The 26,696-nt window shown below is 45.0% G+C and overlaps 1 protein-coding gene across 1 annotated transcript in view; it reads left to right on the forward strand.

Moving 5' to 3' along the window:
- Window positions 1-8,455: 8,455 nt before the first annotated feature.
- Window positions 8,456-26,696, forward strand: part of EPHX2 (epoxide hydrolase 2) — a gene marked incomplete at its 3' end in the record, with an annotated part of 58,997 nt that continues 40,756 nt past the window's right edge. The window contains exons 1-4 of the mRNA XM_079706963.1: window positions 8,456-8,676; window positions 21,027-21,111; window positions 24,204-24,363; window positions 25,370-25,560. Coding sequence (XP_079563089.1) covers window positions 8,576-8,676; window positions 21,027-21,111; window positions 24,204-24,363; window positions 25,370-25,560 — 537 coding nt within the window. The 5' untranslated portion in view covers window positions 8,456-8,575. The remainder of the gene's footprint in view (window positions 8,677-21,026; window positions 21,112-24,203; window positions 24,364-25,369; window positions 25,561-26,696) is intronic.

Genomic DNA, 26,696 nt, shown 5'->3' on the forward strand with positions numbered 1-26,696 from the left:
GTGCGGAGCACAGCTGGGTGTCTTCATTTCCTGGTCAAACAGATGCTGGGACAGGACACGCCTTGGCGGATAAGGGAGACCTGACACTGAGAATCAGGTTGGCTTCCTGGGGGAGGGTTGGACAAGTTCTGAAGACAGGCTGCTGTGCCCAGGCTCCCAGCTCTGGTGACCAGAGAAGCTGCATGCAGGTCCTGCTGAGGAGGACGGCACGGAGAGGCTGGCACAGATGCTTCTGTAGGTAAGAGCCAGGCGGGTCCGCGGGAGGGACCGCCAGCTTGGCAGGCACACAGACTCATGCTCATATTCCCTCTCTCTCTCTCTCTCTCTCTCTCACACACACACACACACACACACACACTCACACCCTCTCTGGAGGGAAAGAGGAGGAGCCTGTGACTATCTAGTCCTTGTCCAGTGGGGACCGACAGCAGATTGCTTGCCCTCTGTCTGGTTACGAAGATGCTTCGTTCTTTGCTCTGAAGGATCCTGCGCTCCAGGATCACTTCCTGGGTCCCCCAACCTCACCCATAGATGGGGAATCTCCTGGGTCTGTCTGTCAATAGAGCAGGACAGCTTTGAGTAAAATAGGACCAAGGACAGAGCCGCCAGTCAGCAGCCTGCGGTCCTGCTCTTCCCTTTCTCCCCTGCAGGACCCCGGCTCCCTCGTGCTGCCACCTGGTTTGGCTGCAGCTTGCCTGTTTCCTCCTCGGCCTCCTTGCTGGTGACCTTGCCTTCAATTTCCCAGATAAGGAAGTTCAGCTTCCTTCAAACCACAAATTGACCCTTTGCCTCCTTCTCACCCGCATCAAATCAGGAGTCGTCTTCCTCCTGCTGTACGTGGCGAAGCGTGGCGCTGTGATCCTGGCGGTGGCCCCATCTATCAGATGTCGCCAGGCTCTCTCATATCTTCCTCTCCCTCTCGCTCATTCCTTCCCCTCAGCCCGTAAGGAAGCTCATCCTCCATCCTAAAAGCACTCTGGGGTCTGCACCTTGCTATCTCATCTCCCACATATTGTTAACAGCCAAGGACGCAGGACACGACTGCCAGGGTTTAACTTCTGGCTCTGTTCCCTTAAAGCTGTGTGGTTCGGGAGCCTTCTGTGCCTCCGTTTCCTCATACGTAAAAGGAGGCTATGAATACTGGCTCTACTTCCTAAGCTTGTAATGAGGAGTAAATGAGTTAGTATAAATAAAGGGCTTAGAAAACTGAAATAATACATGATATATATGTGTACGTGTGTAAATATCGGTTGGCCAAAAAGATAGTTCGGGTTTTTGTAAGATCTTCAGAAAACCCAAACGAACTTTTTGGCCAACCCCATATATATGTGTGATATATACAAATAGGATATATATGTGCATATATTTACACATGTGTATATGATTGCTAGTAGTATCTTTTGAGAACATTAAAACACATAAAAGTAACCACCCACATTCCCACTATCCAGAATGAACAAATGTTCATATTTTACCATATGTACTTTCATATTGATATATATGTATATCTGTGTGTATATAAAGTTATGCAAGTATTAAATGCATACAGAGAGAAAGCTAGGAGGAAGGAAGGAAGGGAGGAAGGAAGGAAAGAGGGAAGGAAAAGGGAAAATAATAGATTGTATCTGTCAGGTCTTTGGTTTGAGCAATAAAAATCTACTGATTCATTTAAGCAGAAAATGATTTTATTAAAGGGCAATGGGAAGTTCACAGGCGTACTTACAAAGCTGGAGAACCCCCCTGGAGCACAGGTGAGAGCGAGGGAAACACCAGCCGGACTAAAGCCCAAATCACAAGCCGTTACCGGCATAGTGGGCCCTGCTGCTGCAGAAATGGATGCAAAACCTTGCACCGTCTGTCACTGGGACTGCTGTCACTGCTGTCCCTGGAAACCAGCCACTCCTGCTGCTGCCAGAATTAATTCTCCTCTATTCCTGCTTCATTGTATCATGAGCTCCCAATACAAAGGTCAGGATAAACGCATCTGATTAAGCATGTGCTCGTGAACTAAATGCATGGAAGGCTGAGGAAGCAGGAATCTGGGGATCTGAGCTTCTATGTGAAAGGTGGCTTCTGCCACACTCAAGGTGGGAACTTTCCCAGAATATTTGAAAGGAGTTTAAATGATGGGAAACTCCCTAAAATCTTGCTCTTTGGCTCCTCCCACCAATGCACACCCAACTTTCCATAATTACACTTTGAAAAAAATGCTTACAACTACCCATTCTGTTCTAAAATGTGTACCCAGGATTTGTTTTCATCAGGTATGGTAAGACATGCAGACACGGGAATGATTGTCACAGAGGAAGACGTTTATACTCACAGATCCCCAGAAGCAGGAATCATGGCATGTCACGTAGGGCCACATGGGGAAGCACATGGGCCAGACAGAGGGCAGGAAGGGAAAGGAGAAAGCATGGCCCAGAGTACGTATTGGAGTTTCTGTAGGGAAGGTAAGGCAGGACAGGGTAAGCAGCCTAGGAGTGGATAGTTTGAATAATTTTTGTGGGCTGTGGGTATAGGGGTGGTCTCCGGTGGTTCAGTACCTGGCCCTGGGGTGATTCAGTGCAGGGGAAATATTGGCCCAGTGTGAGAGAGAGGTAAAGGAGATGGCCGGGGGGTGTGGACCTGAGATTGGCTGGAGGGTTTGTAATATGATGTCTGTACTCCCGTGAAGGCTGGATCACTGGGAAGATGTAAACAACTTTGGCCATTAGTTGCCTTGTTTGCAATGGATGCCAAGCCAACCAATAGTGAATCTAAGAAAACATAGTTAGAGCACTAACACAAGACAGCCATGCCTCACAGACACAAAAGAGCTCATCGTAACCCCAAAGAGACAAAGTCTGACGTCTTGTCAGTTACTCCAGTTAGCTCCAAGTCTTGCCTCTCTAGACAATGCACGTTCTTGCTCTAATCCTGACACAATATCATCTTGAAATTCTGTTTCTTATGGAATAAACCATAAAGTCCATCAAAAGCATACTGTAGGGCTTCCCTGGTGGCGCAGTGGTTGAGAGTCCGCCTGCTGATGCAGGGGTCATGGGTTCGTGCCCCAGTCCCGGGAAGATCACACATGCCGTGGAGCGGCTGGGCCCGTGAGCCATGGCCGCTGAGCCTGCGCGTCCGGAGCCTGTGCTCCGCAATGGGAGAGGCCACAGCAGTGAGAGGCCCGCGTACCACAAAAAAAAAAAAAAAAAAAAAAAAAAAAAAGCATACTGCATATAAAGTAATGGAGTGGGCAGAAAATAAAATAGATTAACAAGGTAAGGAAGAAAAGAAGGCAGGCACCGCCTTCATCATTGTAAAAGGTTAGAGTTGGACCCTATTGCTGAAGTGCTCACACTATGAGTGTCACCTATAGCGCTGAAACTATTGCTGCCGAAAGCAGAGGGTCACAGGGCCTGCACCACCCCTGCCAGCTGGGGACCCCGGCTGCTGCTGCCGCCCCGAAACTGCCAACCAAAACCTTTCTCCTCTTGCCCTGTTCACCTCACCAGCTCCTGCTATAAAGTCTGGACTGGGTACGTCTGATTTGCTGAGCTAAGCTCACAGGCCTTCACCTGAGAAGGTGAGCACTTAGCATTTTTGGATTCTATGGTCAGAGTGGCTCTTCCTTCTAAGATTCATAAGGTGGCTACGTCTTACAGGGTTTTTATTTGCAACCACAGACATCTCTCTCATTCTTATAAGCAGAAAGGGTCTTTTTTTTTTTTTTTTTTTTTTTTTGTGGTAAGCTGGCCTCTCACTGTTGTGGCCTCTCCCATTGCGGAGCACAGGCTCCGGATGCGCAGGCTCAGCTTCCATGGCTCACGGGCCCAGCCTCTTCACGGCATGTGGGATCTTCCCGGACTGGGGCATGAACCCGTGTCCCCTGCATCAGCAGGCAGACTCTCAACTGCGCCACCAGGGAAGCCCAGAAAGGGTCTTATTATAGGATACTGATAACTCACAGAATCTCAGGGAGGACAAGAGAAGCAGGTGTGGAAACCACACAGCCAAGAACAAGGCAGTGACAGCAAACCACGCCAGGTACAATTTTAACAAAGCCATCACTGTGTCACCCCATGGGCACCATGCACTCCCAGAGCTAGACTGGAGAAGCTCCGTCTCAGCCTCCCGAGAGAATCTGAGATAGGAGATAGATGGTCCCCTGGGCTGGACAGCTGGTGTTTGTCAAGGGCAGTAAAATTGAAGCTTTGTTCTCACCCAGATACTCCAAGGACAAAGCTAGTGGCAGAAGCTGAGCTCCGCTGAAATAGAGATAAGATGGCCACTCCTGAGGTCAGGAAAACTTCCCTGACTGCACATGCGCAGGAAGGCTCCTTGGGGGTCAAAAAGGGAGGGGATGCCACTGCATAATAAGTGTGGACATGCACCCACAGGCCTCTGCAGTGGGATCCACCTCAACAAAAAGTTGCGCATGCATGTGGGGAGTGTCCTGGGACCAGCCAAGAGTGAAAAAAGAAAGAAGATAATTGGCCAAGTGTAAACACAGACCTGGAAGGACTGTCCTACATAAGTGATTTAAACCACCTCTTTACTGCCTCCTCATTCAGGACTCCCGCACTGTTCTCTGGGTGTGTATTTCTGCCTTGCTTCTGTCTTAAATAAACAAAGTGTTTCTCTGTGCTCTCTCCCACATGTTATGCTGTGTCTCTAATAATAAACTTTGTACCTGTTTTTACAGTTTTTGCCTCCTTGAAACGTTCTAGCTCTCAAACGGGGAAAAGAGTCAGGGCCACCTTGCCTATGACCTCTAGCCCCTGCTGTCTCTCCGAGATCAAAACTAGATGCTTCTGCTACTGCTGTGGCTGGAAGAAAGTTCCAGCTCACACAGCTGTTGCTTCAGTTTGCTCATTCCCATACCCAACTCTCACGTGACTGGTAGAGCCCATGTCACGTGATCAGTGTGAAGGGAGCCCAGCTAACGTGCTGTCTGTGGAGGCTACCTTAAGAAGGTAAAACTCAAAATGTGAGATATTAAATTAGAGCAATGTTTGAAGGACATTGTGCATCTCTGAATGACAGATGTCCACTACGGGGCAGAATTTTCCAAATGTAGCAAGAGGTTATAGGTGTTGGCAGCCAAAACAATGACAAAGAAGAAACACGACGAGTAGCCACCATCAATATTCCCTGTCTCATTTTTCTCATTGTCCCACAAACAACTGGCAACTCCTTGAACTCATCATTCCACTAAAATGGAAACTTCTTGGTCATCTCTATTTTTTGTCTGTTTTATTTACCAAGGAATCTCAATTGCCAAGAAAGCACGTGGCACATAGCAGGTGCTCCATACATATTTGTTGAATGAATAAAAGAAATTCATTTGCTGCACAAAAGAAAGACAAAGCTTCAGGTGGAATGTGGGTTTAGAAAACAGCTTGAGACAACTTTAAGCTTGATTCAAACACCTACAGCAGGAGAAGCAGCAGTGTGAACCTCTCTCTCAACCACTAGGAATTAAACAGTGTTAAAGTAGCGTTGGAAAGCCAAGGTCTAGCAGGAGGTGGGAAAGGGGTAGCAGGGGCAGGAAACCCAACACGAAATCTAATGAGTTCAGTGTAATGAGTTCAATACAAATGTAGTGACTGACAGCAGATGTAACTTCTGAATTTTCACTACTACATTAGCCATGTTTTAGGAGTCTGTGCTATCACCTAAAACAAATTTTATAAATATTCAAAGTAGCAGACATAAGGGTTAGGATGTACATTTCAAAAAGATATCCCATTTCCATAGCCCAGCTGAGTGAGCTCTCATCTTTCTGTACCTTGGGTGGCAGAAAGCATAGCAGGACAATGACCCATGAGAAAGAACAGAGCATAATAAAATGCAATCGAGACCTCTAATCTTTGCCTAAGCAATTCATCCAGGAAGTTCTGTAACTCAGCAGGTGTTACCCAGGAATAAACACACAGCCCAGGAATAAACAAAGGTCCATAAGACAGCTCCATAATTTCCTCTTCACCAAAGATGATTTCCATCTAAAGTGGAGTCTCATATTCTAAGTTTCTTATTTTTTTTTAAGGGGGATTTATAAAATCCAGTTCGGTCAGTGTGACCTTTCTCTTCACTTTGCTACATTTTACAAACACATACATGTATTCCTAAACAGTACTGCACCAGTCAGGCAACAGAAATCACTCTAGTTAATTTAAATAGGGAGAGATTGAATACAGGGAATTAGGAACCTGCAAAATCTTTGAAAAGAATGGCGTAGTGAGCTCCAGACTGGGCCTTTAAGAAAGTCTCCCAGAAAAACACCACCACTGATGTGGAAACTGTCACCTCTGCCCCAATCAGCTGGCCACCACTGGGACTGAGTTCAAGGACACAGGGGTTAGCTGGAAACCAGGGGTCTGGAAGCAGTTCCAAGTTCTTTGAATTGAGCAACTGAAAGGGAATGCCCTTTAGGAAGGCCGGGAGCAGGCTTGGGAGGTGGGAATGCAGCCATAGTTCTGTTTCAGTCATGAGAAATTTAAGATAACCTATGAGATATTCATGAGGAGGTGCTGCATAAGAAATTGCATATGCAAGTGTGGAGGTAAAGGGAAGTCTAAACTGGAGATTTCAATTTAAGTGGTTTCGTACAACATAAGCATGCTGCCATTTGCTTTCTTTTTTGTTTGTTTGTTTTGTTTTGTTGCAGTACACGGGCCTCTCACTGCTGTGGCCTCTCCCGTTGCGGAGCACAGGTTCCAGACGCGCAGGCTCAGCGGCCATGGCTCACGGGCCCAGCCGCTCCGCGGCATGCGGGATCTTCCCGGACCGGGGCACGAACCCATGTCCCCTGCATCGGCAGGCGGACTCTCAACCACTGCGCCACCCGGGAAGCCCTGCTTTCTTTTTTTAAACTCTGTTTTACTTTTGAGATCACCAACTTCTTGAGCGACTATTGTATGTACTCACTTTAAGTCTGGCTCAGTCTTCAAATCTAGGGTAATCTAGCGTCTGTCTCCAAAAACTCCACTGAACGTGTTCTGAAACAAGTCACCCAGCGTCGTCCAAGGGCACTATCGAATTTTTTTTTCAGTTATTTCTACAACATTTGGGGTTGTTAATTACTTCCTGCTTCTCAGGAGTGGATCTCAGAAAACACTAAGTGTCTCAGGCACAATCCCAGAAGAGGTTATGAAGCAAGAGAAGCAAGCGTGGTCCTGGTTCACGAGAACAAGACACCCCAAGGCAGACTCATTTCTCTTGTCGATCAGATTGATGGTTGGTAGATCAAGTATTTCTTGATTTCAGCAGGGTATCTATCTCTTACAACATTCTTCTAGCTAAAGGGGGAAAATATCTTGGGTAAATTCACAGATGACACTGTGAAGGAGGGAGGGAAGTCTTCGGCACCTATGTCCTGAGCTGTGCTCAGGGCAAGTTGGAATATCAGGCCAGGAGTAGGTTTTAATTCATGGAACTGACTACAAAGGCACAGAGAGTCCAACAACCCGTTTGCAAGCACAGCTCGGACACTCCTAAGGCTTAGGTTTTCCGGAAACACAAATGAGCCAAGAGTGTGGTTTAAAACAAAGCTCAAACATTTTTAGGCAGCATTAGTATAAGAAGACTGTACAAAGGGGTAATTATAGTTCACATTTATTCCTTCTAAACTTCATTTCACAAGAGACTGGGAATGGACGTATTCTGGGTTGGCATACAATACCTGGAGCATGATATTTTATTCTAGAAATGCATTTTTTTGTTTGTTTGTTTGTTTTGGTGGTACGCGGGTCTCCCACTGTCATAGCCTCTCCCGTTGCGGAACACAGGCTCCGGACGCACAGGCCCAGCGGCCACGGCTCACGGGTTCAGCCGTTCGACAACATGTGGGATCCTCCCGGATCGGGGCACGAACCCGCGTCCCCTGCATCGGCAGGCGGACTCCCAACCACTGCGTCACCAGGGAAGCCCTAGAAATGCATTTTGCTTTGACAAAGAAGAGTGTGACTAGAGGCTCATGGTCAGGATAGTGACAGACCCGTAAATATATGTACAGAATCTAGAAAAGAAGGGCAACAAAGCTATTACTTTACTAGATATGACAACCAAAACGAATATAGAGGATCCAAATATTTAATGAAGAAACTTTTGGCATCTCTCTCTCTCTCTCCCTCTCTCTCAAGGGTCTGTGGCCTCTGGCTCTTTCTCAGGCCCCCCTTCTCTCCGGGCCGAACTGAGATTCTAGCCCCGGGGCGCCAGGAGGCGATGGAGATGGAGCCCGGGCCGCCGTGGGTGCGGGTACATCAAGGGAGGCCCGGTGGGACGCTACGCCGGCGGCACCAGGACAAGGGGTTGGGGCGGAGGTGGGGCGTGGTCAGGTCCGGGTCAGGGGGCGGGGCGGAGGCCGGGGCAGGGGCGGAGCCAGGGCCAGGACAGGGGGCGGGGCGGGCGTGGGGCGTGGTCAGGTCCGGGTCAGGGGGCGGGGCGGAGGCCGGGGCAGGGCCCTGGAGCGGGGCCGAACTCGACTTGGGAGACCCCGTCGGCTCGCCGCTCTGGTCCCGCGCCCGGGCCTTCGTCCATCTCCTCGCAGCGACCTGTACCTGAGTGGAAGGCTGAGGTGCAGGCAGTCATGGCGCTGCGTGCTGCCGTGTTCGACCTGGACGGGGTCCTGGCGCTGCCCTCGCTCGCCAGCTCCTGGGACCGTGCGGAGGAGGAGCTGGCGCTGCCCAGGTAAGGGGACCCGGGCCGCTGCCCGCACTCAGAAGCCTGCGCGGGTGGCTCCGGGCGGCAGGGGCGCGACCCCTTGGAGAAGTTGCCTTTCGGGACTCCCAGCCCTGGTTTCAGATTGCTGAAGGGCGAGAGCGCTAGGTGAAAGGTTAAAACAATTACTCGACCCTAAAGTACCAGCGTGTGTAACTAGATCCACTGTCTTTCTGAATGCTGATTATTTAAATCTCTCTAAGGACTCCAAAATTGACCTTTATATTGAAAGCTTTTCTTAAAGTAAGAGAAATTGCTCCCCGAGCTGTCTGCTGCCCGCTTACTTCTCTGTAATGGAGTGGATCTTAAAGACCTAAGCTGAGATTTCTAGAGAAAAAAGTCCTGTGCCCTGCACATTGTAACAGCAAACCAGAAACGGCCCCAAAGCCTAAGCACTGGAAAATGGTAGACAAGGAAGCATCACCAGTAAACGTGACATTCAGGAAGAGATTTCAGTGACATCAGAAAATATCTGTTATATTAAGTGCAAAAAAGCTAACCCACCAGAGTGTACGACTATTTATACAACATGGAAACTATGGAGAAACTATTTTTCAACTATGGAAAAAAGCTACATGTTGAAAGTGCCTGGAAGAAATATACCAAAATATCCCTCTGGCTGCACCAATTTACATTCCAATCGGCGCTGTACAAAGGTTTCTCTTTCTCCACATTCTTGCCCATACACATTGTGGCTTGTCTTTTTGATAATAGCCATTCTAACAGATATGAAGTGATATCTCACTATGGTTTTGATTACATCTCCTGGAAGCTCTTTTAATCACGGTGTTGTTTCACTTTATTTTATTTTTTTTTTGGCCCATAAATTTTATTTTTTTAAAAAAAGACATAAAAAGAGAGTAAGCTACAATATGAGACACGTTTGTACCTGTGACCTCGTCAATGTGGGAGTGAACATGACTTGTGAATATACAAGTCACAAGTATACTTGTGAGTATACCAGTGAATATACTTGAGAGTATATTTGTGAGTACACAGGTCACAAGTGTACAAGTTTACAGATGCGGAGAATTTCAAAGAGCACTGGTCTCTGAGTCAGACCCAGGTTAAAATCTCAATGCTAACACTTAGCGTTGGGTGACCTTGCTTAACCTGACTTAGTCTTAGTCAACTCAACTGAGACCTTAGTCTTAATCTTAGTCTTAAAATAAGAAAACACCTCCCCCAGAAATTTTTGTGCTAGTTAGATTAGATGACATGTAAGGTGGGTGGGTAGCTGCATTCCTGATACGTCTTTTTATTTATTAAAGTCTCATGCACATTCAGAGTGATTATTGGGCATATTTCGTTCATCTAGTGTGACACCGACTCACACATTCTCCCTGTGACCATGGTCACGATTGTTCCCAGAAGCCATAAAGAGGTTATAGCAAACCTAGCTGACCCCAGGAGGTCAGAGTCCATGCCTTTGACCTTATTAGCCTATGGAGTCTGTGAACTAACCATGAAGGTGTGAATTCAGACAGTGAGCCTCAATGGCCTACCTTGCACTGGGCATTTCCAACTTGCTTACTATCTGGTATAAAAACTCAGACATCCACAGATGCCATAGTTCAAAATGAAGGCAGTGCCACAAGAGGTACAGAGTTCTTAGTTGCTTCAAAGGAGGGAGAGATTAGGTCTGATCAGGGGGACTCAGGAACCAGAGGCAGACCCTGAGAAGACTGATAGGATGCTGATGAGGAGAGATGTGAAGGGAGCACTTTCCAGGTGAGGGAACAGCATGAGCAAAGGCTGGGAGGTGGAAAGCGAGGAGAGTTCACAAAACACTGAACATTCCAGCCTAGCCAGACAGGAGGGGAGGCATGAGAGGGAAGTGGGGAGGTTGGCTGGGCCCGCATTGTAGCCCCACGCGAAAGTCAGGCTGAGCACGTACCTAATTTGATAGCAGTTGACTCTGAGTTGAGTTGGGGTGGAGATGCAGTAAAATAATTGTTGCTCACTATCAGCTGCGGTGATGGATCGAGTACACTGGCCAGAGGAAAGAGGCCACCACTCCTAGTTTAAGATCTGAGAGTTTGGCAGCTGGAGGGCAAACAGTGTGGAGAGATGTTGAAGCCCGGTGGAGACTGGAACGGAAGCAAACGAGACCTTCTTGAGCTAGGAGTTTGCAGGGTCACTGGCATGGAAGACGAAGATGAAGATGAAGAATCCAGGCTGCAGGACCCAGCGGAGGACAAAGGAAGCCTGTGAGGCTGGTGTTGAAGCTGAGAGTGGATTAGGGGCTGAGGGCCCAGACATCTGTCAATAGCTGCCTGAGGACACGGTGATGCGGGGGCTAGTGGCTGTGCTGAACTCCAGCAGTGGAGAGATTGTTGAATACCTGGGGTGAAACAGAGAGATGCAGATTCCTCCAGCATCACACAGGGGAAGGAGGGAGAGGGAGCTCCAGTCTCATCTGTGGTCCTCCAGAGCAGAGGCCGCCGAGGGTGTGCTTGCTGGAGAGGGTGGTGCCTTGGCAACTGAGGCTGAGATGATCTGGAGGAACCAGGATGGTTCCCTGAGGTCCAGATCTGACATGTAGACGGTTATCGTGTGCTTCATGTAATACCTTCTCACCCAGCCTCCTGGACGGTCTGCCTGGCACCACTGGACCGACTGAACCCTTGGAATGATTCAAGTGTCCATTTCTTTCCAAAATGTTTGCCCTAGAACTTGAGGTGCTTGCCATATGCAATGCTCAGTGAATGTTTTCTGAGCACGAGAAACAAGTGACCAGCAAATACAGAAAGAATATTTGAGAACCAGGACTTCCTACTCATATCCTGTGTGCTGTTTCAGGAAATATTTATTGAATGTTTCCAGGAGCTTCTGGGGCAGTTCCCAGATCTGGGGTTGCTTTTTGCACCTCTGGGCTTTCCTGTACTCTCTGAAGCATCTTTCCTCATTCTTAACTTTACATATGGGTTTTAATTTGACAACTGATAACATAAACGCATTCTTATTATGAAAATATTCAAATGAACAGAATAATGTAGGACAGGAAATGTAAGTGCCTCTTTACCTTTCCTTGTTCCTCTCCCCATCCCAGATATCATCTTAGTTGATACATAGTTCATTTATCCAAAACCAAAGGTTTAGTTTGTTTTCATAATTTGGGGGCAATAAAATCCAACCTGTCTTCATTTGGTAGCAAGCCTGATCTAAACAAGCATGAGGCTATTTATTACCATTATTTATTACCTACTACTGTAAATAATCACACATCTCACTGTAAACATATTAATGAGTTTGATTATGAAGGCTGCTGCAGGCTCTCCTGGAGATGTTACTTAATATGTGGTATATCCCCCATTTTACCTTTACAATCGGAAAAATTCTGACTTTTGAAACTCATGTAGTTCTGAGGTTTCAAATAAGGGATCGTCAGCCTGTCACTTATTTATATGAATTTACAGACACGTTTACGCGTAGATTGGTAGGTAGGTAGACTGGTAGACAGGTAGGTTAAAAAAAAACCAATAGAATCATAGAACATATATTGTTCTAGGTTTTAATTTTTTTACGTAATTTTAACTATTTTATTTCATTCGACAGTTGGATATCTTTTGTGTCCATTTACATAGATCTGCCTTGCTCTTTTTAACCACTCCTTAGTATTCCACAATATGGAAGTGCCATAATTTATTTAACCATTTTTCCCTGTTGGTGAACATTTATTTATTTGTTAGTTGTCACTGTTACAAATAATGTCACTGTAATATTTCTGTAGGGTAGTTTTCTAAAAGTGGAGTTGCCAAGTGAAAGTGTATGTATTTACATTTAAAATATTGACAGATCCTGCCAAGCTGTTCAAGAAATGCTGTACCTGTCCCGACATTGCATGAGAAGGCCAGCCCAGATCCTCCCTGCAGAGGAGATGATCCTCTTAAACATTTTTTTCCAATAAATTTATTTCTTTATTTATTTTTGGCTGTGTTGGGTCTTAATTGCTGCGCACAGGCTTTCTCTAGTTGCGGCGAGCGGGGGCTGTTCTTCATTGTGGTGCACAGGCTTCTCATTGCAGTGGCTTCTCTTGTTGCAGAGCGCAGGCTCTAGGTGCAGTTGTGGCTTGCAGGCTCAGTAGTTGTGGCTCACCGACTTAGTTGCACCACGGCATGTAGGATCTTCCCGGACCAGGGCTCAAACCTGTGTCCCCTGCATTGGCAGGCAGATTCTTAACCACTGCACCACCAGGGAAGTCCCAACCCTTTTAAACTTTTGCCAGTCAGATGAAGGAAAAACATTACCTTGTATCAGTCTGCATTTTCCTCTCCACTGTTCATTTTTATTGGCCATTTGTATTTTTTCCTTTGGTGTTTACCTATTTATACCATTTGCCCATTTTTGTATTGGATTGTCACTTTCTTCTTGATTTCTAGGAATTCTTGATTTCTACCATGATGTTTTATGTTTTCTACTTACCATCTCTTCTGCTACTTCTTTTTTTCTCCCTTCTTTTTCCCATCTTTAGTTGGGTTGATCAAGTTCTTTTCTTCCAGCTTCCCTTGGGGAAACATCTTGTTTCTAGTCTTCTTACTGATACATTTTGTTTCTAGTTCTCCTTAAGATTACTTTTGGTTTTTTAATATGCATATATAGTAACTCATACTGTTAACATAATCTTTTCTGTCAGCAGACATGCTCATTGCTACCTGTGTTTTTCGTATCAATATAATGATGAATTTGTCTGGTGTTTGTCCTGGGTTCCTAGTACAGAGCTTCTAAAAACCCTTGGGATTTCCTGAGTGATCAGTGTGTCTTTGTTATGCTAATGAGGTGACTCACTTGGTGGGAGGTTCTGCAGAGCTTCCTAATGGGGGCTGGTCACCAGAAAGACCAATGTCTGTGATGAGAGTTTTGAAACTTTGCACCTGCCAGAGCTCTAGGGAGGGGAGAACCCTGGGGATTTAGTTCAAACATGTCGCCAATGAGTTAATCAATCATGCCTCATGAAGCCCCAATAACATCTCTGGACACTGAGGCTCAGTGGAGCGTCCTGGTTGGTGAACACATCAATTTGCCAGGAGGAGGATGTGCCCTGATTTCATGGGGAGAGGGTCCAGATGCTCTGTGCGCCCTCACAGACCTTGCCTTCTGTGTATTCTTTAAAATAAAACTCAATGGTACAACTTAAAAGTAAGTAACACGTTTCAGTGTTCTGTACGTTGTTCTAGTGAATTATCAGAACTGGAGGTTGTGGGAACCCCCAAATGTGTAGCCAGATGGTCAGAAGTACAGGTGGCCTGGAGAACCCCTGAGACTGCAGCTGGTGTCTGACGTGAGGGCAGGTCTGTGGAAGACTTGCCTTTAACCTGTGGGGTCTGTGCTAACTCTGGACAGGTAGTGTCAGGACTGAATCGCAGTACACCCACCTGCTATTGGCCAGTTGGGGTGGAAACAGTAATAACATTCTGCCCCACACGGCCACAGCCAGCTTACTTAACCATCCTTCCTTCCAGCCTCTCATGCTCACTCCCACCAGAACTTTCCCCAGGCAGGTAGATTACTTTGCTTCCAGTTTTATCATGAGACAAATCTGCTGCTTCCAGCTCCTTTGCCTAATACAGTTGACCCTTGAACAACACAAGTTTGAACTGCGCAGGTCCACTAGTACATTGGTTTGTTTGTTTGTTTTCAGTAGTGAATACTCCAGTACCACACTGTCTGAGGTTGGTCAAATCCAAGGATTTTGAGGAACCACGTAGTCAGAGGGCCAACTATGGGTTATACAGGGATTTTTGCAGAGGGTCAGTGCCCTAAACCCCAGTGTTGTTCAAGGGTCAGCTGTACATTATTAGCTATGAATGTATGTATTCAGTAGGTGAAGAATCCCTTTGGGGGACAACGATTGAATTCTAGATATAATGGTTGAGTCTCAAGAGTTCAGTTGTGCAAACATCACTAATAACAATTATAGTAAACAGTGTAAGGTTAAATTTCATATACAACTAATGTTTTCTGGATGATTGAGGTTACAAAATGTATGCAATATAATCTGATTTAAAATGATGGCTGGGAGGGAGAAAGAGGAGTATTGTTTAATGGGTACAAAATTTTAGGTTGTAAAGATAGGAAGATGAAAAAGTTCTGGAGATGGATAGTGGTGATGGTTGCACAACAGTGTACTTAATGGCACTGATCTGTACACTTAAAAGTGGTTAAAATGGTCAGTTTTAGGTCCATATTGTTTAATGTATCATTTAAAGCTTGAGTTTCCTTCTTTATTTTCATTTTGGATGATCTGTCCATTGGTGAAAGTGGGGTGTTAAAGTCCCCTACTATGATTGTGTTACTGTTGATTTCCCCTTTTATGGCTGTTAGCATTTGCCTTATGTATTGAGGTGCTCCTATGTTGGGTGCATAAATATTTGCAATTGTTATATCTTCTTCTAGGATTGATCCCTTTATCATTATGTAGTGTCCTTCTTTGTCTCTTGTAATAGTCTTTATTTTAAAGTCTATTTTTTCTGATATGAGAATTGCTACTCCAGCTTTCTTTTGATTTCCATTTGCATGGAATATCTTTTTCCATCCCCTCACTTTTGGTCTGTATGTGTCCCTAGGTCTGAAGTGGGTCTCTTGTAGACAGCACATATATGGGTCTTGATTTTGTGTCCATTCAGCCAGTCTATGTCTTTTGGTTGGAACATTTAAACCATTTACATTTAAGGTAGTTATCAACATGTATGTTCCTATTACCATTTTCTTAATTGTTTTGGATTTGTTATTGTAGGTCTTTTCCTTCTCTTGTGTTTCCTGCCTAGAGAAGTTCCTTTAGCATTTGTTGTAAAGCTGGTTTGGTGGTGCTGAATTCTCTTAGCTTTCGGTTGTCTGTAAAGCTTTTAATTTCTCTGTCAAATCTGAATGAGATCCTTGCTGGGTAGAGTAATCTTAGTTGTAGATTTTTCCCTTTTATCACTTTAAATATGTCCTGCCATTCCCTTCTGGCTTGCAGAGTTTCTGCTGAAAGATCAGCTGTTAACCTTATGGGGATTCCCTTGTATGTTATTTGTTGCTTTTCCCTTGCTGCTTTTAATATTTTTTCTTTGTATTTAATTTTTGATAGTTTGATTAATATGTGTCTTGGTGTGTTTCTCCTTGGATTTATCCTGTATGGGACTCTCTGCACTTCCTGGACTTGGCTGACTATTTCCTTTCCCTTATTAGGTAAGTTTTCAACTATAATCTCTTCAAATATTTTCTCAGTCCCTTTTTTTTTTTCTCCTCTTCTTCTGAGACCCCTATAATTCGAATGTTGTTGCATTTACTGATGTCCCAGAGGTGTCTGAGACTGTCCTCAGTTCTTTTCATTCTTTTTTCTTTATTCTGCTCTGCGGTAGTTATTTCCACAATTTTATCCTCCAGGTCACTTATCCGTTCTTCTGCCTCGGTTCTTCTGCTATTGATTCCTTCTAGAGAATTTTAAATTTCATTTATTGTGTTGTTCATTATTGTTTGTTTGCTCTTTAGTTCTTCTAGGTCCTTGTTAAACATTTCTTGTATTTTCTCCATTCTATTTCCAAGATGTTGGATCATCTTTACTATCATTACTCTGAATTCTTTTTCAGGTAGACTGCCTATTTCTTCTTCCTTTGTTTGGTCTGATGGGTTTTTACCTTGCTCCTTCATCTGCTGTGTGTTTCTCTGTCTTCTCATTTTGCTTAACTTACTGTGTTTGGGGTCTCCTTTTCACAGGCTGCAGGTTCATAGTCCCCGTTGTTTTGGGTGTCTTCCCCCAGTGGGTAAGGCTGATTCAGTGGGTTGTGTAGGCTTCCTGGTGGAGGGGCCTGGTGCCTGTGTTCTGGTGGATGAGGCTGGATCTTGTCTTTCTGGTGAGCAGGACCATGTCCAGGTGTTTTTTGGGGGTGTGTTTTGGGGTGTCTGTGACCTTATTATGATTTTAGGCAGCCTATCTGCTAATGGGTGGGGTTGTGTTCCTGTCTTGCTAGTTGTGTGGCATAGGGTGTCCAGCACTGGAGCTTGCTGGTCGTTGAGAGGAGCTGGGTCTTAGCGTTGAGATGGAGCTCTCTGGGAGAGCTTTCACTCTTTGATATTACATGGGCCAGGAGGTCTCTGGTGGAGCAATGTCCTGAACTTGGCTCTCCCACCTCAGAGGCTCAGGCCTGACACCCAGCCAGAGCACCAAGACCCTGTCAGCCACACAGCTCAGAAGAAAAGGGAGAAAGAAAAAAAAAAGACAGACAGAAAGAAAGAAAAATAAAATAAAATAAAGTTATTAACATAAAAAATAAAAAAAATTATTAAAAAGAAAAAAGTAGTAAAAAAAAAAAAAAAGAAAGAAAGAAGAGAGCAACCAAACCAAAAACACAAATCCACCAGTGATAACAAGTGCTAAAAACTATACAAAAAAAAAAAAAAAAAATGGACAGACAGAACCCTAGGACAAATGGTAAAAGCAAAGCTATACAGACAAAGTTACACAAAGAAGCGTACCCATACCCACTCATAAAAAGAGAAAAAGGAGGAAAATATATATATTTATAAAATTTAAAAAAAAGAAAAGAGCAACCAAATCAATAAACAAATCTACCAATGATAATAAGCTCTAAATACTAAACTAAGATAAGCATAAAACCAGAAACAAATTAGATGCAGAAAGCAAACACCAAGTCTACAGTTGCTCCCAAAGTCCACCTCCTCGATTTGGGATGATTCATTGTCTATTCATGTATTCCACAGATGCAGGGTACATCAAGTTGATTGTGGAGATTTAATCCGCTGCTCCTGAGGCTGCTGGGAGAGATTTCCCTTTCTCTTCTGCGTTCGCACAGCTCCTGGGGCTCAGCTTTGGATTTGGCCCCGCCTCTGCATGTAGGTCGCCTGAGGGCATCTGTTCTTCACCCAGACAGGACGGGGTTAAAGGAGCAGCTGATTCGGAGGCTCTGGCTCACTCAGGCCGGGGCGGGGGGGGAGGGAGGGGTATGGAATGCGGGGCGAGCCTGCGGCGGCAGAGGCCAGCGTGACGTTGCACCAGCCTGAGGCGTGCCATGTGTTCTCCCGGGGAAGTTGTCCCTGGGTCACGGGACCCTGGCAGTGGCGGGCTGCACAGGCTCCCCGGAACGGGGGTGTGGATAGTGACCTGTGCTCGCACACAGGCTTCTTGGTGGCGGCAGCATCAGCCTTAGCGTCTCATGCCCGTCTCTGGGGTCTGCGCTGATAGCTCGCGCCCGTCTCTGGAGCTCGTTTAGGCAGCGCTCTGAATCCCCTCTCCTCACACACCCCGAAACAATGGTCTTTGCCTCTTCGGCAGATCCAGACTTTTTCCAGGACTCCTTCCCGGCCAGCCGTGGCGCACTAGCCCGCTTCGGGCTGTGTTCACGCAGCCAACCCCAGTCCTCTCCCTGCGATCCAACTGAAGCCCGAGCCTCAGCTCCCAGCCCCGCCCGCCCCGGCGGGTGAGCAGACAAGCCTCTGGGCTGGTGAGTGCCGGTCGGCACCGATCCTCTGTGCGGGAATCTCTCCGCTTTGCCCTCCGCTCACCTCCGCGGCTCCGAAGCTCCCCCCTCCGCCCCCCGCAGTCTCCGCCCGCGAAGGGGCTCCTAGTGTGTGGAAACCTTTCCTCCTTCACGGCTCCCTCCCACTGGTGCAGGTCCCGTCCCTATCCTTTTGTCTCTGTTTATTCTTTTTTTCTTTTGCCCTACCCAGGTACGTGGGGGAGTTTCTTAACTTTTGGGAGGTCTGAGGTCTTCTGCCAGCGTTCAGTAGGTGTTCAGTAGGAGTTGTTCCACATGTAGATGTATTGCTGATGTATTTGTGGGGAGGAAGGTGATCTCCGCGTCTTACTCCTCTGCCATCTTGAAGGTCCCCCACTAATCTCTTTCAAGGGTTTTAATTTCTCTTAATTTTGTAGTTTTTGGTGTAGAAGTCTTAAACCTCTTTCATTAGATATATTTTTGTTTTGTTTTGTTTTTAATTTTAAGGTAAATGATATTTTTTTAAAATTTCATTTCCAATTGTTTGTTATCGTTTCTTTTAAACCATCTCTTTCCTGTTCTCAAGATTTTTATTTTGATCTATCTTTAAGTTGACTAGAAGTCTTTCTTGAATTTTTTTTCCAGGAAAGGCGTGATAGCAAACTATTGTATTAGTTTTACCTGTCTGAAAGTGATTTGTGTGGTTCTCAGCTTATCAATAATCAATGTTGTGGTCGGACCAGTCCTTGTGGTTCTTACTGTGACTGCAAGACGCCCTTCAGGAGTAGTCATCAGGGGGAAAAGTAAAGGTTTGTTACTTACAAGACCTGGAAATTACACAGCACTCCTAGGGCCACACAGTGAGGACGTGAGGAGAAGGAGAGTGAGCACAGGGGCCTGAATTCTGCTTTTACTGGGGATCATGGTGGGGGCCACCGTGGTTTTGTGGGCTCACTCTTTATTGGTGAATTTAAAACAAGAGCAGGAATTTAAAGCATGGGAAGAGAAAAAACCAAATGACCAACCAAGATCTCTAAAACAAAGGAGCCTCACTGGACATAAAGTAAGTTGTCTGTGGATAGATTTGGGGGGTATTGTTTCTTGTTATCTTTTTATCTCAGTGTCTCGTGAGTATTACTCCACAATCTTCTTACATTTAAAGTTGCAGAATAGACTGTTATCAGTCTGAATTGTTTTGCTTTTGTGTATAATCTGTTTTTCTACACAAAAGGTTGTCTGTTATACTTTGTTATCCCAGGAATTGAAACGTTTCCCTACCCTGTGCCTGCTGTGGTTCTTTTTTCATTAATTTTGCCTGGTGTTTGGCGAACACTTTTGATTTGAGAGCTCAGATTTTTCTTCAGCCCAGAGACATCCTCTCCCATTATTCCTTTGACTATTGCTTCCCTGATCTTTCCTTCTGTGATTTTTCTTGTTTATTGAAGGAATTTGGCCTCCATAGGTCTTATCTTTTTGCACATTATTTTTAATTGCTTCATCATTTTACTCTTTGTTCTTGGAAAAGTTGGTGGGTCTTTTGATTCACTGATTTCATTTTCTGTAATAACCGTTTCACTGTTCACTGCTTTTATTAACCTTAAAATTTGAAAGTCATGCTTTTTAATGCCAACAACTTATCTCAAATTGCTTCTTTTTTAAAAAATACTGCCGGCTTTTGTCCTATAGAGTCATTGGCATCTCCTTCCTCTAGAGCTGTATTCTTCCTTCACTTCCTCTTCTTTTATCAGCCCCTAATCTTCAGGCAGAAAAAACCATTTTCCCTTTGCTTTTCCATCTCACTCATCCACTGTGTAATAGTTATTTGTTTAGATGTTGCCTCCTTTGTTCTCCTGTGAGCTCCCTAAGAATAGATCCAAATTTTTCCATTTTTATATCACGGCATCTGGCACAATGCCTTGATACCTTCGGTCCTCAATGCAAGATTGTTGAGTTGAACTGTATATTGCTCTTTGAAATTGGACGGCAGCTGGGGAAAGGCATGAAGGATCTTTTCGAGGTGATAGAATTGCTCTAAAACTGCAACGTGGTGATATTTGCACACCTCTATAAAATTACTACAAGTCATTGAATCGTACACTGAAAACATGTGAATTGGGTGTTATGTAAGTATAATTTAACAATGCTGTTTTTTAAAAAAGACAACTGATGGCAAAGATGTGCCAAAGCCACTGCTGATGCTGGAAAATTGAGCAAGGCTACATATAGTAGGGATATATTTTTTTTAATGTTTTGTCTAAAGTTGATTATTGTTACCTGCAAGAGGGTTAGTCAGGTAAAAGGTTGTTGACTGTTATCAGATATGAAACTCCCAGATATTTGTTCTCTTAACATGGGAATGGTAAATACTTTTAACTGGGTTGCCAATTCCAGTCCATTGTGAATATTTGCCTGGAACACTGAACTAAGAAGAATCATAAATCAGTGTCTGGATGCAGTGGTATAGGATGTGGTGATGGGTTATTAAAATCGGCCAGGGATTCAGAGTTGTGCGTGCATGCCAGGTACGTGCCATCCATTATCTGGCTGATGTCACCCAGCCAGCCATGCTGGGGTAGCTCAGCCACCACTGGGTGTGGGAAATGATCAAGAAAGTGGAATGGGACCTTATGTTTTGTAATGTAGGGAAGTGAGAGGGCAATGAGCTGCTCTCTCTGTGTCTGCTACTCCTCAGGACCACATATAAGAGATGGATATGAATTGAGGTGTATTAATCACCTAGGATTACCATAACGAAGGACCACAGACTGGGTGGCTTCAACAACAGTTCCAGAGGCTAGAAGTCCAAAATCAAGGTGTCTGTCCCCTACCTGCCATTGTGATGAAGTCATTTGAACGTTCCTGATGTTTCTTTGTGTCTTGCAGAGGTTTTCTGAATGGAGCTTTCATGAAAGGAGGCCCAGATGGTTCCAGTGCCCGCATGATGAAGGGAGAGATCACATTTTCCCAGGTGTGGTGACACCTCATAGACCCCCTTGAGAAGGTGTTCTGTAACTACACACCCATCTCCCCTGCTGACCGTAAGCCCCGTGAGGGCAGGGCCATGTCTGCCTCACCCGTTTACCCCTTATAACACTTAACTCACAAGACTGGGCTGGAGACATTTAAGATTGTTTATTGTCTCTTTGATCCAAACAGAGGGCCACACCCCAGTGATTAGGAAATTTCCAAGCCCTTGAAGATCTATGCCAGGGAATTACAGCAGCCAGAGTAGCTCTTTCCCCCCCGCCTTAAGCTGTGGTTAAATACACATCACATAAAATTTACCAACTTGATCATTTTTAAGTATACAATTCGGTAGTGTTAAGTATATTCACGCTGGGTAACCAACACCACCGTCCATCTCCAGAACTCTTTTCATCTTGCAAAACTGAAACTCTATACCCATTAAACAACAACTGCCCATTCCTCCTTTCCCCAACCCCTGGTGACCACTATTGAACTTTCTGCCTCTATTTAGCTACTATACGTATCTTGTATAACTGGAACCATGCAATATTTGTCCTCTAGTGACTGGCTTATTTTGCTTAGCGTGATGTCTTCAAGGTTCATCCATATTGTAGCCTGTGTCACGATTTCCTTCTTTTGTAAGGATGAATGATATTCCATTGTATGGATAGACTGCATTCTGTTTATCCATTCGTCTATCGATGGACATTTAGGTTACTTCCTCCTTTTGGTCATCATGTCTAATGCTGCTAGGGACATGGGTGTACAAATATCAGTTTGAAATCTTGCTTTCAGTTTTTCTGGATATATATCCAGAAGTGGGATTGCTGGATCATAGAGTAGTTTTCCATTTTTAATTTTTTGAGGAACCACCGTAGTGTTTTCCATAGTGGCTGCACCATTTTACATTTTCCTCCTAACAGTGCACAAGATTTCCAGTGTTTCCACATCCTTGCCAACCTGTTATTTTCTGTTTTCTTGATAGTAGTCATCCTTAGAGTACTTATTTTCAGACAAGGGCCACTGGGTCAGGGGAAGTTTTGTTAATTACTAACTATAAAGTGGGTGGACTTGGGAATCTGATGTCGGGATTTGGATCATAGCTCTCACTTACAGACGTGTGGGCACAGCAAGTCACAGAACCTCTCAAAGTCTCAGTTTTGCCACCTGTAAAATGAGATCGATAACATGCTCCATCTCCTAGGTTGTTATGAAGCTTGAAAAGTGCTTAGCACAGTGCCTGGCACGTAATCAGTGCTCAATAAATAGTAGTTATTGTTGTTACTACAACCTCGATTTTTTTTAATTGAAGTGTAGTTGGAGATTATTTTTAAATAAAGTAATCAGGATCTAAAACCACTTCAGTTCTCAAATTAGTGCCTCGGAGGAGAAAGGCTATTGAGAGAATCTACTCTATGAGCACACAGATAAAGCAGTCTGTTTTTTTTTTGTAATTTATGAATTACAGCCACGTATCAGTCTAACAGGGAACTTGGGGCCCATCATAATAGAAAGCAAAGCCCACCTTTCCAGTGAAGACAAGTGTGGTCTTAGCATGGGGAGTGTAGTGAATTGTGGTCACTTTAAAACTCTCTTTCACACATACACACACACACACGCCAACACACGCAAACACACACACATATTTTGTCAACTCGTGAATGAAAACTGTAATGATACCTTTGGGGATAAACATTACTGAAGCGTGAATCAATAAAAAAAAAAGCTGCAGTAATATTGTTGGAAGGTAAGGAAAGGGAGAAGTGGTGTGAATTTCATTCATTTACACGTGACTATACAGTTTTCCCAACACCATTTATTGAAGAGACTGTTCTTTCCTTATCGGGTACTCTTGGCTTCTTTGTCATAAATTAATTGACACGTGGGGTTTTTTTCTGGGCTCTCTATCATTCTGCTATTGATGGGTATTTGGGTAATTTTTAGTTTGGGACTATTATATACGAGACAAGAGTGCTACTATGATAGTGTATAAATATACCACAATCCATTCTGCTATTAATGGGTGTATTCGTTTGCTAGGGCTGCCATAACAAAATACCACAGACTGGGTGGCTTAAACAACAAAATTTATTTTCTCATAGCTCTGGAGGCTAGAAGCCCAAGACCAAGGTGTGGGCAGGGTTGGTTTCTTCTGAGGCCTCTCTCCTTGGCTTGCAGTGGCCGACCTCTCCCTGTGCCCTCACATTCTTTCTTCTGTGTGTGTCTGTGTCCTAATCGCCTGTTCTTATAAGGACACCAGTCAGATTGGATTAGGGCCCCCCGACCTCATTTTTGTCATGGTCCGAATGCAGGTTGGAAAAGAATTTCCAGACACAAGGCAGAATGTAAAGATGATAGAATTTATTAGACGGAGGGGGTGGCTGCCTGAACAGTGGGCAGGCTGACTTCCTAGTAGTCTGGGAGAGTCGAGCCCAAACATGTGCTATCGATCAGTTTTTATAGCCAGAAAACAAAGGAATGGTCTGAGGTGAAAATTTCATTTACGGATTGGTCGAGGCACATATACCTTCCTTCTATAGGGTGGAGTGGGATAGGCAAGGTGCCTTTCCTTATTTGGGACAGGTCCTGTTGCCCAGGTGGGCAGTTGCCCAGGTAGGCTCAGGAATTTTGTAACCATCACAACACGGTGAGGAGAGCGAGTCAGAGTCCTGTAGGGGGTGTAACGCTGCAACTTTTACAGGCAGGGTCGTCCTTTGTCCTTGAAGCCCCATTGTCCTTGGAGCACCACAATTTTACCTTAGTGATCTCTTTAAAGACCCTCTTTCCAAAGGACAGTCACCTTCTGAGGTCCTGGGGGTTAGGACTTCAACGTGAATTTGTAGGGGACCCAATTCAGCTCTAACAGGGGGATTTGAGTAGTTTCTAGTTTGCAGTTCTTAGGAAAAGTGCTGCTATGAACATTTTTGTACATGTCTTTTGGTGAACATATGTAGACATTTCCACTGGGTATGTGTCCAGGAGTGGAATTGCTGGATCACAGGGAATGCATGTGTTCAGATTCAGTAAATGCTGCCCAAAGCTTTTCCAAGTGGTTTCACCAGTTGACAATCCCTCATCAATTCACTTTCACAGTGGATGCCATTCATGGAAGAAAACTGCAGGAAATGTTCTGAGGACTCTGGAATCTGTCTTCCTGAGAATTTCTCTATAAATCAGATCTTTGGCAAGGCGCTTGCAGCAAGAAAGGTCAACGACCCCATGCTTCAGGCAGCTCTCACTCTCAAAAAGAAGGGTAAGGATCTGATACTGGCCATTCTCTGACCCAACCACACCAGAACCCTTGGGAGGGTCAGGTCAGAATACATCTAAATGTGCATTGAATTCAATGACAGGCACATTTATACTCACATGTATTAGTAATTCCTTCAGTTGATTTTCCTTGACTAGGCATTTATTTAGTGGCAGAGCCCAGCTCTTCGTCACAGGCATATTTGAGGTCATCCTACCCACTTATCAGCAGCCTTACCTGGTTGTGGCTGAGACATCCCTATGTCCATGTATTTGGACATCCCTATGTCCAAATACGGGTCCATATTTCCCACTCATATTACATGGAAAGGGTCTGTCCACTGACTTCTCCTTGTCTTGTTTCCAGCATCTCCTGGTTCTTGTCCTGTCTGGTTAGACAGGGGATAATGCTGTCTCTGTTTACATTTCTCTAGTTTTGAAATGGGAACACCACCTCTGCCAAGGCAGGTGTTTTGAAGCGTGGTCCAGCAGAGTTTACAGTAATGTAGACTGAGAGGAGGGTTTGAGTGGCGGTCCAAAGGTGGGATTCAGGGCCTGCCTCAGCTCTGCCCGCACTCTGCGGCTCTGGGCAGCTTATAATTTGTCTGAGCTTCCACTTTCCTGTTGGTAAAAGTGGGATGGTAAGATCTGCCCTGCCTGCCCCAAAGGTGTGAGGATCGAATGGGCTGATGAATGTCAAAACTCTGATCAAATGAGCTGACGAATGTCACAACTTCTTGCTCTACGATTGCAAGAAATGAAGGGATGTAGTGTTTCCATCTGAAAGCCCTTGGCGCACACCGTTAGGGGCTCTAGCGTCTGCGCTGGGAGGGGCTTATGGGTAATGATGGTGCTTTTCTAACTCGTCAGTTTAGAAGCCAGACATCAGGAGATTGATGTAAGTGAGCAGAACCCCGCCTGGCCCCATCTTGGGGCCCCCTGTGGGCTACCCGGAGCTTCTCAGAGCAAAGTTCTATAGCTGGTCTATTCACTGGTACCTTCTCACTCAGGATTTACAACCTGTATCCTCACCAACGTCTGGCTGGATGACAGCACCCAGAGAGGCAGCCTGGCCCAGATGATGTGTGAGCTCAGGCCGCACTTCGATTTCCTGATTGAGTCATGCAGGATCGGAATGGCCAAGCCTGACCCTCAGATCTACAAGTTCGTGCTGGATGTCTTGAAGGCCAGCCCCAATGAGGTACCTAGACACTGCCTTTCGGTGGAAACGAATGTTCTAGAGATACTGCAGTCAAGGAAAATTGAGGAGGCGTGAACAGATGGGGGACACCTGGGACCTGGCAGGGTGGTCCTATGTCCAGTGGCAGGTGCCACTTCTCCCAGGCCAGGACTTCTGGAGGGCTTTTACCCACCCCTTCAACCTAGAAAGTTCTACCGGAGGTGGGCATCTGGCTCCTCTCCGTGGCTCTTACAGGACCTTGGTTAAAACAGGTATTGTCGAAAGCTGCCAGACGAGCTGCCTCAGTTTACCTAAAAGAAACGTAGACCCTGGGAGACTTTCCCAAGACACAGGCTAGTCAGGGTCACCCCACCAAAAGCTGGGCAGGAATGGGCTCCAATACTGCAGGAATCTCCTTGTAGGGTATCCCCGCACCCCTAAATTCTGTCTTCATGCCGTCTCTAGGTTATCTAGTCTAAAATGTTGTTTTTGTTGTGTTTCCCTACTCCAATCTCCAAAAAGGCCTTTGGACCAAGATGAAATTCATTTCTCTGGCATTTCTGACCCTTTCTTGTTAACCCTGCTTCACCCACAAGCTGGTCAGAGGGAAATCCTTACCTGTTCAATCCCAGAACTCTTTCCTTCTCAAACTTTGCTTCTGCTCTTCTCAGCCCCCAGATTAAGCATTATAACAGTGCTCTAAATTTTAGTATGCATATAAATAAATGTCTTTTCATTGATGGCTTTTAGGTTGGATGAGCTGCTTAGACATCCAGGCCTGCCCTAATCCAAGTTTATAAATAACTGCCCCATGCTTTCTTTGACAACTTTAAGGATTTTCTTTTTTCTTTAAGGATCATTTCTTTTGACATTTAAATCTTTGATCTATTCAGAATTTATTTGGGGAATAAGGGAAGGAAGGACCCACTTTTTCCCCAAAACTGTTGAAATAATTAAATAGTCTTTTAAATAATCTTTTTCCTCACCAATTGTGCATGACACTTCTATTAGAAACTAAATTTTCACTTGTATATGAGTCTATTCCTCGACTCTCTGTTTTTTTATCTCACTTTATTATAGTTCTTTTCCAGACATTTTTTGGGGGGTCTATTCATACATTTTCCTAGATGAATTTTAATGTCATCCTGATAAGTTTA

This window comes from Hyperoodon ampullatus (assembly GCF_949752795.1).
Source record: "Hyperoodon ampullatus genome assembly, chromosome: 6".
Taxonomy (NCBI): Eukaryota; Metazoa; Chordata; class Mammalia; order Artiodactyla; family Ziphiidae; genus Hyperoodon; species Hyperoodon ampullatus.